We start from the raw sequence: 15,874 nt of genomic DNA on the forward strand, positions 1-15,874 counted from the left end.
AAGTAGAGAATCGCTAAGAAATTTACCCAAGCAAGAGGGAAACTTCTGGGTTGCTGGTACTCTTCTGTTTCCTGATCTAAGCGCTGATTGTATGAATGTGTTTCAGGTTGTAAGAATATGTGCACTTCTATGTGTAAATTATACTTTGATTTTAAGAAAAAGAATATTTCCCAAAAATATATCAAAAGGAGGACATAATTTCAACCCAGATGGTCTGGTTTGAGAACATGTGCAGTCAACTACTCCACTGAAATGGGCTGTTGTTCAAAAAGTCACAGGTCCTGTCCTTTTTCCCTGAAAGAATTTTGAAAATGTATTTCTCCTTTATACATTTTTAGTATCCCATGATAACTTTAAACAGTTGCAAAGGACATAATTTCCAGTGTATTGTAAATATTGACACTTTATCAACTGTTGCATTTGTATTGGTCCATTTAGATCCAAATAGCAGTGATTCAGAAGCCAATATTGGGACTTCCCTGGCAGTCCAGTAGTTAAGACTCTGCACTTCCAATGAGGGAGTGAGGGTTCAATCCCTGGTTGTGGAATTAAGATTCCCACATGCTGTGCTCTGCCCCCCCAACAAAAGAAGTCAGTGTCATTCATTTTTAAAACAGGAGAACAAGCTCTTCTTTAACACTGTTCCTTTTTCTCTGCTCCTGTGTGTGTGTGCTTTGTCACTCAGTTGTGTCTGACTCTTTGTGACCCCATGGATTGTAGCCCTCCAGGCTCCTCTGTCCATGGGGATCCTCCAGGCAAGAATACTGGAGTGGGTTGCCATGCCCTCCTCCAGGGGGTCTTCCCAACCCAGGGATCGAACCCAGGTCTCCCACATTGCAGACAGACTCTTTACCATCTAAGCCACCAGGGAAGCCCTTTCTCTGCTCATAATTTCACTCTATTCCATTCAAAGTTTACCCAATATGTAATTTATTACCATGCTTGAAAGTATATTATTGATAACCTTATCATATATGTTTGTCACACACACACATATAATTTTTATTTTTATTTATATTTTTTTTTTGAGAGGAGAATAGTTTATTAGAGTGGGAGACGCAGCTAAAACAGGGGTCCGGCTCAGCAGAGAGCCGACTTCAAAAGCGAAGACTTGGTCAGCTAAAATATAATTCTGGCATTGCATTTAATGGCATGGACAATCGTCCTCACAAACCGCATAACCCTTTTTCCACTTGTAACTTCTCTTCAGACAATTTTAATTTAGCTTCATGTACCTTACAGTAGGCAGAGAGGAGGATCCAGCCTGCCACCCAGCATGGCATATTCTAATCCTTTCTAAATTGGCGCTAGCCACAAACATTCAATAACTTCTAAAGGTTCAGTCCCCTTTAATGTAAGGTTCCAGTCCTCACACAATCCAGTGAATATGTCCCATTCATTAGCTAATAAGCAATACGGTGGATCTTCCCATCCAGGAATAAAAGCTTCATCCACTTTAAACTCTTTCTTTTTTTTTTTTTTAAACTCACATTATTTGTTTATTTTCACAACCACAGTGCTATCATTGTTTATACCATCCCTAGTCACTTTTTTTATTTTATTTTAGTTGGGGGCTAATTACTTTTCAATATTGTAGTGGTTTTTGCCATACATTGACATGAATCAGCCATGGGTTTACATATGTTCCCCATCCTGAACCGCCCTCCCACCTCCCTCCCCATCCCATCCCTCTGGGTCTTCCCATTGCCCCAGCCCTGAGCATTTGTCTCACGCATCGAACCTAGAATGGTGTTCTGTATCACATATGATAATATACATGTTTCAATGCTATTCTCTCAGAACGTCCCACCCTCACCTTCTCCGTCAGAGTCCATAAGACTGTTCTATGTATCTGTGTCTCTTAGTCTGTCTCACATGTAGGGTTATCGTTACCATCTTTCAAATTCCATATATATGCATTAGTATACTGTATTGGTGTTTTTCTTTCTGGCTTACTTCACTCTGTATAATGGGCTCCAGTTTCATCCATCTCAATAGAACTGATTCAAATGTATTCTTTTTAATGGCTGAGTAATATTCTATTGTGTATATGTACCACAGCTTCCTTATCCATTCGTCTGCTGCTGGACATCTAGGTTGCTTCCATGTGCTGGCTATTGTAAACAGTGCTGCAATGAACATTGGGGTACACGTGTCTCTTTCAATACACACATATATAATTTTTAAAAGTAATTGTTTCTAGCCTTACTAAGGCTTTAAGGGTTACACTTATTAGTACTGGGTTTTTCAAAACAACATAAATACTTCTATTTAAATTTTTATAGAAACTAAAATTTTATTGACATACACCTCTTAAAAGAGGGAATTTTCCTTTCAATTAGTTCATGTGAGTGGATAAATGTTATTTTTTTGTTACGGTAAAACATAAGCCCAGAGAAACTTGTTCACATAAGGAAGTAGATGGTACTTTAAGGGGGTTGTTATATATATAACAGCGGCACTCAGTTCTTTGAATTCTGAGTTGTGTTAACAATCACATCATTAAAAACTGTACTTAATGATGTGTTAAGTTGCTTCAGTAGTGTCTGACTCTGCAACCCCATGGACTGTAGCCCGCTAGGCTCTGCTGTCCATGGGGTTTTCTAGGCAAGAATACTGGGCTGGGTTGCCATTTCCTCCTCCAGGAGATCTTCCCCACCCAGGGATCGAACCTGCGTCTCCTGCATTAACAGGCGGGTTCTTTGTACCACTAGCGCCACTTGGGAAGGCCCATACTTAATGTTATCACTAACAATTCATTACAATCCTCCTTTAGTTGTGTTGAAAGCAACTCATTGGAAACCATTTAAATTATAAACATGTTACCTAGAATCGGACCCTTCTCCATTTCAAACTGAAGACACAGATACAGCATTTAGGGTTGGATTAGTAATTGCCTTGGTACCCTAGCGGGAAAGCTGAAATGGGGAGGAATAAACACTGACAGCCACGCTCGTGTGGCTGCCGCCTGCTGAGAACCGACCCTAGAATTCCGAGCATTTTTATGATGATAAGGAGAGAGCACGAAAGCCAGACTGTAGTTGGGCCTGGGCCCGAGTACACACTGGTGTGTCCATCTGAAAACAATGTGTTCGCGGCCTGCCCTTGGGGCGCTGGGGAACAACATTACGGCTTAACTGGGACGTTGGCAGGAGCGGGGAATTAAAGAGGTTCCCGTTCCGGCACAGGCCAGGCAGCCAGGCCACCGAGCTCAGAGCCCTGAAATACAGCAGGTTCTCCGGTAAGGAAGAATTTTCATTCTTACTCGACAGCGTGGGGTAGCCGCTGGGAATAGCAGCTGCAGTGGGGAAATGAGAGCAGATCACACAAGAGGTCTTATTCTCAGACACTTGGCCTAGAACTTGGAGGCCTGCTGCCTGGCGCACCAGCCGCTTGGCCACCCACGCCCCCATACACCCGCACTGCGCCGTTATCTCTCTGACTGACATCTTTGTCAGCCAATGATCTTTGGGATTGTGTAAGCGCCTGCCCCGCCTCCGGAGTTGGGCGGGGCAAATAGCTGGAATGACAAACACTTAGGCCAATAGCAAGGAGGTTTCAAAAGCTAAGGGGAAAATAGCCAATGAGGGGAAGGAACCGTTCGAAAGGACGTGTCAGACAGCCAACGGCCAGCGGCGCTGCGGGGTCGCGTGGCTTCCGTTCCGAGAGGGCGGGGCGGTGTCTCAAACGGAAGGTGGTTGTTGTCCGAGCCAAAGCTGGTTTGAAACTGGGGTTCGGGCCCGGCAGTCGTTGTCTGTTGCCACCGCCCCGCTTCCGGGCTAGGCCGTCCCTGCCCGCCCCCGCCCCGCCTCCCTTCGGACCCCTGGGTCCCAGGCCAGGCTCCCTGTCCGATTTACGCCCGGCTCGCAACAGCCCGCTCCTGTCCCGGTCCTCACTGCGGCCCCTTCGCCTCCACCATGTCACTGCACGGCAAACGGAAGGAGATCTACAAGTATGAAGCGCCCTGGACCGTCTACGCCATGAACTGGAGCGTGCGGCCCGACAAGCGCTTTCGCCTGGCGCTGGGCAGCTTCGTGGAGGAGTACAACAACAAGGTGGGCCGGGCAGGGGCTCGGAACCCGGCTGGCGGGGAGCGGGCTCCGAGAGCGCCCTTTCTGGGCCGGAGCGCAGACCCCGGGACCCTCCTGCGGACTTGCCTTAGCTCCACGGAGCGGTTCCTCTGTGTCTGGTCCTGTGCAGAGAGTTTCGCTCTCTTTATCTCATTTAATCCTTGAAACATTCCTGGGTAGTCAGGAGTGTAGTTACCCGCATTTTACTGATGGGGAAACTGAGGCACTGTGTTGCAGCTTTACCCAGGTCAGTTATTTCGTGACGGAAACAGGTCTCAAACCCAAGTTTACACCCCAGAGCTATGCCATTAATCACTAGTATCCGCTCCCCTCCAGCTGCACTGCTTCAATTAGGGGGCAGAAGAAGGATGAGGGAATGATGGCTGTGAAGAAAATGCTGGCACTTAGGATGGTCATTCACTCCTGGCCACACTAGATTTCTGTTAGGTCTGTTTATTGCGCAGGCTTTCCCGCCCCCTACACCCACCCTCGGGTACTATTATTGATGGATTTGTCGGGATTCCCATCGCTGTTGCGGCTTCGTGTTCCTCCTCTTGACAGCGATCTCTTTTTGGAAATCTTGACCAGTGCCTGTGATCCCGCCGTTGTTTTCCGAGTAGAGAAGGATGGTACTTGCTGTATCTTTTCTTGGCATCTTTCATGCTAATGCAAATATGTAGCCTTGAGTAGTAAGTCTTTCTGGACATCCGCAATTTGAGAATCCTTCATAGAAGGTAGTAGGAGGAAACTTGAAGCTGGTAGTGCAATATAGATTTGTTTTTGAAAGTTGTTGAATAAGTTAGTGAGAAGAATTTTCTTTCCTTTGCTCTTTAAATCTCTTCCATTTTGTATTAGAGTAAACGTGGTGATTGATTGTAATCAGAGCGACTGAGAGCCGTGCTTAGCGGTGTTTAAAGCCTGTACACCTGCTTGACACCATGAACACTGTGACTTAGGAAGAATAGTCTATGTGAATGGTGACAGGCATGGTGCAGGGAAGAAAGGCAGGTGCTCTAGGGTTGGACGCCCTGTCTAGTCCACTGACTGGCGGGGGGCACTGCACAGGTCAGTTTTATTATTTCTCACCCACAGTTTGTTGTAGGCAAGTTCTTTTTTAGACATAAAGGTCCTGTAAAAAACATTTGAACGTTGTAACTTTGTTTACAGATTTCCAGGAGCACATCTGTTTCTCTGGAATTAAGTCTTAACCTTTCTGGAATCCCCCTTTGAGAAATTGAGAAAGTGATGGACTCTCATTACCCAGATATCATATATACATAATTTACAAACAAACCCCAGGGAATATGCACTGATCTTGGGGCCCATCCATTGCCCACAGAAAGCAGAGAGTCCTGACAAAAGACATAGCTTTATTTCCTTTTCTCAGGTGCCCATTTCTTCCTAATGGCCCGGTAGTGCATAGCAGAGTGGGGAATGGAATTCAAGGTACTGATGTGTGAAGTGGAATAGAATTGTTGTTTTAAGAATACGTGTTGGGAAGAAAAAAAAAGTAAAACGTATCTTTCAAAGGGCTTGAGTCTTTCACACATTTTTTTGCCTTGCAAGTTCTTGTAGGGTCATATTTTGGGGGGCAGCGGGGCGGGAGGGGAAGTAGAAAAGAATATCTTTATTGCTTTGTCAAGGCAAAGGGGGCCACAGTGGACTAATGCCCTCATAACTGTGTGTTCCAACCTGGAGGGAGCAGTGAGAAGTTCTATAGGAATGGTTCAAAGAGAGGGTGATCAGCTCGTGGACATTCTTCTGATGGGTTGTGATTGGTGGGTGGTGAGGTAAGTGGGAGTCAGCATCATCAACCTTCTGGTTCCAGCTGTTCTGGGCTCTACATGCTTGTGAGAGCATACAGTTAGCTTCTTCCACCTGGTGGGGTTTCAGTATTGAGCCCCAGGTTCTTGATGTCTTATCTCAGAAAGAATTCAGTGAGAGACAGTGATAGGCAAGAAGTGGATTTATTTAGAGAGAAACACACCCCACAGACAGAGTGTGGGCCATATCAGAAGGTGCGAGTGGCCTCGAAATCTAGTAGCCCCATTTCCAAGAGGGGAGAAACTGAGCTACACCGTTAGGCTGCTGGTGGAACCAGTGGAGAAATTGGTGTCAAACCTTGGTTGCAGGAACTCCACCCCAAAGTTTGTCCTTCCATTTAGTAACTGTATGGAGCTCCTTCTTTGTGCCAGGCACACAGGCAGTGCTGTTTTAGGAAGATGCAAACTGCTAATCCCAGGAGTAATATGCAAGCAGTTATCTCTGTCTTAACTCACTTGCATGGTGTAGGCAATGCAGCGTCTTGCCTTCTGTTTTTGTGTCCCCACCTATCTAGGTTTGAGTTCTTAATGTGTGTGTGTGATGGACACCTTTGGCACTTTGAAGCCAACAGACCTCTGTTCATAATTATGTTTTCAAATGCATAAACTACATAGGGTTACAAAGGAAACCATTATATTGAGCTATAGTTATTAAAAACACTTTTTAAAAAGTGGTGAAAGTGAAAGTTGCTCAGTTGTGTCCAACTCTTTGCGACCCCATGGACTATACAGTCCATGGAATTCTCCAGGCCAGAATACTGAAGTGGGTAGCCTTTCCCTTCTGTGTACTTTAAAATTAACTCATTAGATGACCTCATCCATTAATTTTGAAATAGTAGCATTTCAGGATGTTCGCTGTGGTGTGATATGAAAAAAAGCAGTGATTTCTGTTAGTGACAAATCACAGATATTAATGCCGTGGTGAGTAGCTGCCTCCATTTATAATGGAAGAAAATGGTAAATTTCAGCTAGAGGTTTGTGAAAATGTGAGTGTGATTTTCCAGCTCAAGTTCGTGGACCTCAGGGTAAGAAACTCTGTGCCTAGGGGCTGCTGCTAAGTCGCTTCAGTCATGTCCGACTCTGTGCGACCCCATAGACGTCAGCCCACCAGGCTCCCCAGTCCCAGGGATTCTCCAGGCAAGAACACTGGAGTGGGTTGCCATTTCCTTCTCCAGTGCATGAAAGTGAAAAGTGAAAGTGAAGTCGCTCAGTCATGTCTGACTCTTAGCAACTGCATGGACTGCAGCCCACCAGGCTCCTCTGTCCATGGGATTTTCCAGGCAAGAGTACTGGAGTGGGTTACCAGTGCCTTCTCTGTGCCTAGGGGCTGGCGGGCAGTAAATCTAGCTACCACACAGTGAATATCAGGCTCAGTTTTGGAAAAACCTGGCCATGGAGGTGCCAGACTTGATATTTTAGAAGAGCTTAAAAATTATTGGTTGAAATTCTCAGACCATTGATTCGTTTGCTGTCAATAGTGATTGCCGGTAGAGGACAAAATAAATTGACTCAGCAAATTAACATTGATAAAAAAGCTGAGAAAGGGTCTTTTTTTTCCTACTCTGAGACATTAAGAAAACATGATCATAATTTAAAAAAAATAAAAAAAATTTTGTGTTAATATCATCATACTTTCCTGTAGTAAAATTATTTGTAGTTTGATAGAATTAAATCTGTTAGTGTTTCAAGGACAACTTGACTTTTAGGTGTTCCATCACCTGAATAAATTTGGGAATTGCTGCAGTGTAAAGAACTAAATTCCATCATCTGCATCTGGATAAAAGAGTCCCATTATTGATGATAACGTTTTGTGTTCTTTGTATGTTTGTGTGGTCTCTGCTGGGGAATAGAGCGGGACTGGTGTTGGAGAATGGTTTTCTAAAATTTATCGTGTGTGTGACTCCTCTGAGGGACTTGTACCTTCCTGGGCTTCACTCCTGAAGTTAAAAGACACCTAGGTGATTCAGACACAGGTGGCCCAGGTGGCGCTGCAAGACCATTTCCCTGGAGTTACCTTTTCATCTTCTGATCAGAGGTGGGAATCATTTTTTGTATCTGCATGTGCCTAAATATTGATTCTGCCCTTCCATCCCATGAAAAGTTCAATCACCAGATAGCCTCTTTGAAGGGGCCTGGGTTGAGATCTCAGTCCTGCCGCTTCTCAGTTTTGCGTGGCCTTTGCCAAGTGAAAGCCGGTGCCTCAGTGTCCTCATCTGTAAAATGAGAGTAGTAAGGAAGATGAAATGAGTTTTAAATGTGGTGGGTTTAGGAACTCTGCCTGGCACATAGCTATCACATCACTACTGTACCTGTAACTGAAATACCATCTAGGAGAATTATATGAGTGTTCGGTAAATTTGACTTCTGTATTTTCCAGAGAGAAATCAGGACATTAGGTCAGAAATGTACAACGAAAGGTCATTGTGTTCATTCTTTGACTTTTAAAGACCTGGGGGAAAAAATCTCTTGGTTCCTTTGAACCAAACCTATTTTGTGGTCTAGAAGCTTCTTGTTGTTGGACTCAGAGTACCATAATGTGCTATTTGAAGCCCATTTTCTCTTGTTCTACCTGGCTTAGACAAGTAACTGATAGAAGACTCTGGCATTTCTCCTGAGTCTTGACAGTATCTGTGGTCTTTAGACAAGTGGTATTTCCCTTGTTTTATGGAGAAAGATGACTAGCAGTTCCTGGGCTTCTATTCCACTTGGTTGTATATTTCAGGGTTGATTTTGACTAGAACTGGCAGTGTGATTGGGATTTATTTTGCACTAATAGTTAACCAGCTGACCATTTGTGCTTTAAGATATAGCATCTAGAAAACATTTTTGAGATTCTGAGGAGAAACCGTAGGTATACCTCCTGCTTTTTGAAGACTATCAGTAGTGAATCTGATTAAGACTGCCTTGTAATTCAAATTCACATGGGATGAATGCTTGCCTTGTCAGCCTGTGTTGATTCCTATGAGATCTTTAATGCTGAGTTACTTTATCTATTTGACACATAATGATTTTGACCCTGGCTTACAAGTTTTCATTTCTCAGTATTTCTGGCAGCCTTTCAGGATTCCCATTCATTTTGTCATTAATTCAATAAGTGTGTATTGTGTTTTAGGCACAGTGATGATACTTGGTAACCTTCCATATCCTTTTTAGCAGATATGAAATTGGCAGCAATAAAGAGAAAGTGTTTTGGTACATATAAATGATTTTGATAGCTACCTAGAATTTTGCAGTGCTCCATAAGTTTCTGGCAAGAAACTTACGCCAGCAGGAGAATTTAAAGTATCAAACTCGCTGGTTTTAACTTCCTCCTTTCTTTTTTCTATACAGTGAGAGCACTAATTCCTCCATGAGACGACTAGATAAAAATTCTGCTGCTTTATTGCTTTTTGCCCTGACCTGGCTCACACAGACTTCCTAGAGATGCTGTGATGTGAACAAGGAGTGAATCTGTGTTCTGTAGGTAGTCTGTCCTGCCTGGGGCTGTGGTGCCAGAGCTCAATGGTTAGACTCTGAGTCAGGAGCAGAAGAGGTGCTGTGCAAAGGCAGAACCTCTCTGCAGACATTGATCAACAATAATCAGTCAGGAACAGGCTTAAAGGGAGGACAAACAGAAAAGATCAAGAAAAGCTGGTTTATTCTGTCAGAATTTTGCCTTAGCTGATTTTGGTTATACTAACAATTGTGGGGAAATGTGCCACTGACAAGAGGTGGTATTATTGATTTAGATCACTTGTTTTTTAACTAAGTACATACACACACGCATTCACCTTTGTGTTCTAGTACTAGCACTATATGTAATTAAAGAGGAATACACAGTTTCCTCCATCAAGATAGACACAGCAACTTTTTAAATTTTTTAAAAATATAAGGTATGAGTAATGTGAGTAGTAATTTATGTTGTTATTCATGAAAGTAATTGAAAGTGAAGCTGTGGTCATGCCTCCGAGGAATAAATACATAATGTTTTATATCTGCTTCTTAGGAGATATCTGACATAATAATCTCCACAGTTTAAAAACAAGTAAAAATGATTTTGTTTCACAGGGTTTGTTTTTTTTTAAGGGCATTTGTTTCACATGCTGGGGTAAAGTGTTGTGAAGCAAATAGTTGCAGAAGGGTAGTGGGTGTGGGAGACAGGATAACTTTAGCAGGAGGACAGAGAAGACTGGAGGAAAGAAAGGGCAGAGGGGTAACAACCTAAATGTTGACAAGATGATTAAAATTGTACTTTTGGGTTAGGCTCCCACAATAAGGGAGGAAGGACGGCAGTGTAGTGAAGATCAGATGGGTACAGTACAGAAAGAGGCCAAGACAGGATTCAAACTCAGAAGAGCACAGTTCTCCAGAACAGGATTTTGATGGGCAACATCAGTATTCCTTGGTTTGGGGCAGTGGAAGAGGGTGCATGGCTGGCAGCAGGAGCTTCTCCAGTTCCCCCTCTTGACAACCTTGGATAAGAGGAGAGCTTAGCCGTACAAGGAGACAGAGACATGCCATCGTCTCTAGAAGCGCACTGGATTAGGCAGGTTGGAAGAGACTGAATTGTGAGCAGCTTGACAGTTCCTCACCTCTGTTGCCTGGGAAGATGCAGAAACTTCATGTGTTTATGCTAACTTGGAACAGAGTCCTGGCCTCTTTCCCATAAGAATTTCCTTGAGATCATCTAGAAGGAACTTGCCTCATTCAAAAGGAATCAGCATAGTAGCAACAGCGAGATACTGTAAGAAAGAGGAAAAAATGGGAAACACATGTAAGGTAGAGTACCCACACTAGAAAATGTTTTCACCTTAATTGAACATTAATGGCCAGTCCTCCCGCCATGAATTCAGAGAACTTAAAGAACTCCAAGCAGAGGTACAGGAGATCAGGTAAAATGAGACATGGTGACAGGAGAAAATGGAACCACCAGCAGACAGAGCCCAGGAAAACAATAGAGAGAAAACAAAAATCTCCACAGAACTAAAACCCACCTTGGAAAGAGAATAAAAATGAATACAAACTACTGACAACAGTGACGATTAGGGAAGACAGGTTGAGAAAATGAAGTGGCAATGAACAATTAGGAAGAATATAATAGATGCAGAAAATAAAGAATACCTAACTTAGGTATAATTGTTGTCTCTGAAGACCAAAGAAACGAAACACAAAATCTCAAATGTGTAGTTAGACTATAGACTAAAGGTATGAAGTAACGCCTTCAAACTGTATAGCTCAAGAAAAATGGACCCAGAACACTTGGCCCTGAAACCTTTCTTAGGAAAATATCTACATTTTAAGGGTGAAGAAAAAATCTTTTAGACATCCAGGCAAACGGATCTCTTCCTCTGAGAAGGGAGAAGGAGAAGTTAGGCTAGCCACGGTTGATGACAGAAGGCATGGAGCAGTTTGTTCAAAGCTGCCACTGTCATAGATTGTGCCCCTGTAAACACATGAGCGTGTACTTACGAGTAAGATTATATGGGAAAAGGAAGAGACTTTTTAAATAGATAATTTATAAAAATTGACCATGTATTAAGAAAAAAAAACATTTTTTAAGTTAAGGGAAATCAGCTGATTGGTAAAAGATAATACATATCAAAACGTATGGGATGGGATTTCCCTGGTGGTCCAGTAGTTAAGACTCTGCACTCCTAATGCAGGGGGCCCAGGTTTGATCCCTGATCGGGGAACCAGATCCCACATGCCATAACTAAGACCCAGCACAGTCAAATAAATAAATAAATCTTCTTTATAAAAACCTCAAACTTATGGGATGTTGAGGAATCTGAGGCCCAGATATGCTAAGTAACTCCCCGAAGTGACATGGAAGGTAATAGCAGGGCCAGAACTGGAATAGTCTGTCTCCAGAGTCTTGACTATATACTAATGTCAGGAAAAAAAAAAAAGATTGGGGGGAACAAAAAAGAATGTTCTGAAAACAGAGAGGGGAACACTTGCCTTACCAGATCAGAGTAAACATACTGCAATTGGTATAGTTATAGCCAATAAATACCACATATAGTTGATGCAGTCACACAGAATGTTCCAAAGCACATTTAAGTATCTATAGAAAAGTAGTTAGTGATAAAATTCACTGAGGAAAAAATTAATACATTCTGTGGTATAATTGGCTTCCCAGGTGGCACTAGTGGTAAAGAACCTGCCTGCCAATGCAGGAGATGTAAGAGACTTGGGTTCAATCCCTGGGTCGAGAAGATCCCCTAGAGGAGGGCATGGCAACCCACTCTATTCTTTCCTGGAGAATCCCGTGGACAGAGGAGCCTGGTGGGCTACAGTCCATGGGGTCGCACAGAGTGGGACATGACAGCAGCAACTTAGCACACCTGGCATAATTAGTTTTCTACCTGGCAGAACAATTTAGAGTCCTCTATTACATGTCATATTTGTTGTTATTGTTCAGTCGTGTCCAACTCTTTGCAACCCCATGGACTGCAGCACACCAGGCTTCTCTGTCCTTCATCATCTCCCGGAGCTTGCTCAAACTCATGTCCATTGAGTCAGTGATACCATCCAACCATCTTGTCCTCTGTCGTCCCCTTCTCCTCCAGCCCTCAATCTTTCCCAGCATCAGGGTCTTTTCTAGTGAATTGGCTCTTCACATCAGGTGGCCAAAGTATCGGAGCTTCAATTTCAGCATCAGTCCTCCCAATGAATATTCAGGGTTGATTTCCTTTAGGATTGACTGGTTTGGTCTGCTTGCTCAAGGGACTCTCAAGAGTCTTGTCCAACACCACAGTTCAACAGCACATGTCATACATGAGAATCAATTCCAGATCAAGTATTTAAATGTAGAGAAAAGTCCCACAAACGTATAGAAGAAAACTGAGTAGGAAACTTGTTCTGGGGCAGTGGGGAGAAGAGGAGAAGGCAGACTTTAAGCCAGTCATTAAATCCAGGGTCAACTAAGGCAAAGATGGACAGGTTATAGTACAGTTGACCCGTGAACAGTGCAGGTTTGAGCTGCACAGGTCCACATAAATGGACATATTTCAATGATAAGAACTACACAAGGCCATGGTTGGTTGAATCCAAGGATGCATAGGACTCAGAGACTAAAATATACACAGATTAACCACCCCCCGCCCCGTGTTGTTCATGGGTCAGTTGTACATACAAATAAAACATTTTTTGTGAAAAGATGTGGAAAAAAAATCAAAAGACAGATGGTAGGCCAAGGAAAGATACTTTCAAAACCTGACAGCTGGTAGGAGCTAATTTACTTACTGTGATAGCAAAATGAACAAAGCATATAAATAGCCAGTACATAGTAGACAAAATGCAAGTGATCATTAAACAGGAAAAGATACTCAACCTCAGGTAGTTAAGGGAAATGACCTTGTGATGTTTTTTCTCCCTTTCAAATCTATAAAAATTAAGTTTCTTCTTCTAGTATTGCTGAAGTATAGGGAAGTGATCACCTTTGTGATCCTGGGCAAGATACTTAACATCTCTTTTACTCAGTATCTTAATGAAAGTAGAGAGGATAATAGTACCTACCTTATGGATATGTTGAGACGATTAAATGAGGGATGTGAAGCCTTAAGCATAGTGCCTATACTTGGACCATTATAAGCACTCGAATATTCAAAATGGTTCCTCAGAACTAAAAATAATAAAAAGTATGCTCAGCTTCAGTAGTAAAATGCCATTTTTCATCTATCAGAGTAGCAAAACATTAAAGGTTATTTTCAGTGTTTTCAAAGATATGGGGAAATTGGCACTCATACACTGTTAAATGAAAGTGTAAACACATTTATTATCTCATAGTTTCTGTGGTATTAATATCTGAAATGGGATGCAGCAGTTACCCTTCTAGCAATCTGTCCCAATAGCAGCATTTGCACATAATGTACAATGTATTGTTTATAATAGCGAAACAATGGGGTATAACCACAGGAACTATGAATAGTTAAATTACGGTGTGTTCACTACAGTTGGCTGTGGAAGAATGAGGCAGAACTATTTGTACTGACAGGAGATCTCCCAATATGGTGTTAAGAGCAACTCGCGGAATGTATTTTATGGTTCAAGCCTATCTGTGTTGTTGTTTTAACCCACCGTATACACACATATACAGATGCAGAGAGAATCATTTGGAAAGTAGTTCATGTCAGACTGGGTTGAGAGTAAGTAGAATTGAGGGTGAAGTTAATGGGAGACTTTACTGTGTCACTTTGTATTATATGAACTGAACATTCTCTTCCATTAAGTTTTTAATGATAGGCCAAGGAAAAATATTTGCAACACATGACCGTTGGTGGGAGCTGACTGAATAACAGTGAAAGCAAGTTGTTTTTCCTGTCAGTGCTTGGTTGGCAACGTGGAGCAGAGGAACTGAAACAAGTTAGGCTGTGGATGAAACACAAGTCTGTGCAAACTCATGAAGTCTCTGGGAAGATCAGGAAACGTTAAATCCCAGCCATTTCCTGACTTCTTCCCTGGCTTAGGGATGGTTGTGCGGAGGTTGTCAAACCTGGGTGAGTCAGATCACTGGGGATGTTCTTAAGAATCTAAACTCACGGGCCCCAGTTGACACTTGTTGAATCAGAATCTTGGGCTAGCGGTGGGGAGCCCAGGCCTTGTAAAGCACTCTTAAGTAAATCTGAAAGCATTGCTATTGGCAGTACAAGCAGGAGTCAGACATAGGCCCTGTTTTTATGGCATTTACTAAGTGCAATAGTATAAGACAGTCATGTAAGGGCTTTCGTGAGGCAGTGTGGGCTGAATCATCAAATGGATGGAATAGATGAGTACCAAGGGCTTCCCAGGTGGCTCAGGGGTAAAGAATCTGGCTGCCAAGCAGGAGATGCAGGATATGTGGGCTCTACCCCTGGGTCAGGAAGATCCCCTGGAGGAGGAAATGGCACCCACTCTAGCATTCTTGCCTGGGAAATCCCATGGACAGAGGAGCCTGGCGGGCTACAGTCCATGGGGTTGCAAGAGAGTCGGGCAGGCCTGAGTGACTGAGCACGGCTGAGAGACCCCTGTGCTAGGAAGAGTGAAGGTGGTTTATGCAGGAGGTAAGGTGTAAAAATATTAAAAGCTCATACACTGAGGAAGGCACCCTGCTGGGCAGTTTACATATGAAAGGTGTTACATACAACTCTATTGGTATGGGTAATGGGAATATCCTCACTTTACATGGAAGCAGGTTTGGCAAAGTTAAGTAACGTGTCCAAGGTGCCACGGCCAGCAAGTGGTGAGTAAGGAGCCCTGGAAGCCTGGTGCCCCTGCGCTTTATTAATACTGGGCAGACTTGGATCAACAAAAGGACATACAAGGGTCTTAGAGCATGAGGGCAGTGTAAGGAGAGGAATGGGAAGCACTGACTAGATCAGTGAGAGTGAAGATCAGGTAGGCTGGTCAAAGCCTCAAACACCTGGGTAAGTGGATCCTAAGTGGTACATGTTCCCAGGACCTGATATTTTGAGGTTTGCAGAGAAATCTCCAGTAGCTTGAAAAGCACCTTTTAGAAGTAGCATCATTTTTCTCTTCTAATTTAGCCTTACAGTATTACCTGCATGGTTAGAGAGAGGTTTTTTTTTCTTTTGTGCCACAGTTAGAACAGTGCCTGGCACCTGACAGTCACTTGGTAAATATTTGAATAAATACCTGAATGCAGTATCTGGCTCAAAATCTACATGAGAGGCTTATTCTTTATTCTGCCCAACGAGCCACAAAATTTAGCTTCTCCTCTAAAGCTAAATTTTAGAGCTCCCTCCCCCACCAAGTCTGATGCCAGTTTTCCCTGTCCCATCATCCTTTATGTTTTGTTCTCTGCCAAGGTCAGAATGTCAGCTTTTTAATTCCCTTAAGAACTGTTCGTTCTGCCAGATTCACTCTCGCGTCCGTCTCTGGTTATCCCTTGCCATTCTCACTGCCAGTCACCATAGGCCTTTAACTTGCCCACCCGTTCCCCTGTGGGTCTCTGGGCTGAGCGCCCCACCTCCAGCCTCTTTCTTCCTGGATCCGGTCAGT

At 43.2% G+C, this 15,874-nt stretch overlaps 1 protein-coding gene and 1 long non-coding RNA gene across 4 annotated transcripts in view; both read left to right on the plus strand.

Annotated features, from left to right (window-relative positions):
• Positions 1 to 3,685: 3,685 nt before the first annotated feature.
• Positions 3,686 to 15,874, plus strand: part of DCAF7 (DDB1 and CUL4 associated factor 7) — a 28,327-nt gene continuing 16,138 nt past the window's right edge. For all 3 annotated transcript variants that reach the window (XR_014078784.1, XR_014078783.1, XM_081576648.1), the window contains exon 1: positions 3,686 to 4,055. Coding sequence is in view for 1 of the 3 variants with exons in the window: in XM_081576648.1 (XP_081432774.1) it covers positions 3,918 to 4,055 (138 nt within the window). In the remaining 2 variants the exon portion in view is untranslated. The remainder of the gene's footprint in view (positions 4,056 to 15,874) is intronic.
• On the plus strand, positions 5,920 to 12,351 carry LOC145541114 (uncharacterized). The gene is made up of 3 exons (XR_014078787.1): positions 5,920 to 6,258; positions 7,292 to 9,735; positions 12,204 to 12,351. It is a non-coding gene; the product is annotated as an uncharacterized LOC145541114 (long non-coding RNA).

This window comes from Giraffa tippelskirchi, chromosome 3, assembly GCF_054371585.1.
Source record: "Giraffa tippelskirchi isolate mGirTip1 chromosome 3, T2T-mGirTip1v1.2.pri, whole genome shotgun sequence".
In the NCBI taxonomy this organism is placed as follows: Eukaryota; Metazoa; Chordata; class Mammalia; order Artiodactyla; family Giraffidae; genus Giraffa; species Giraffa tippelskirchi.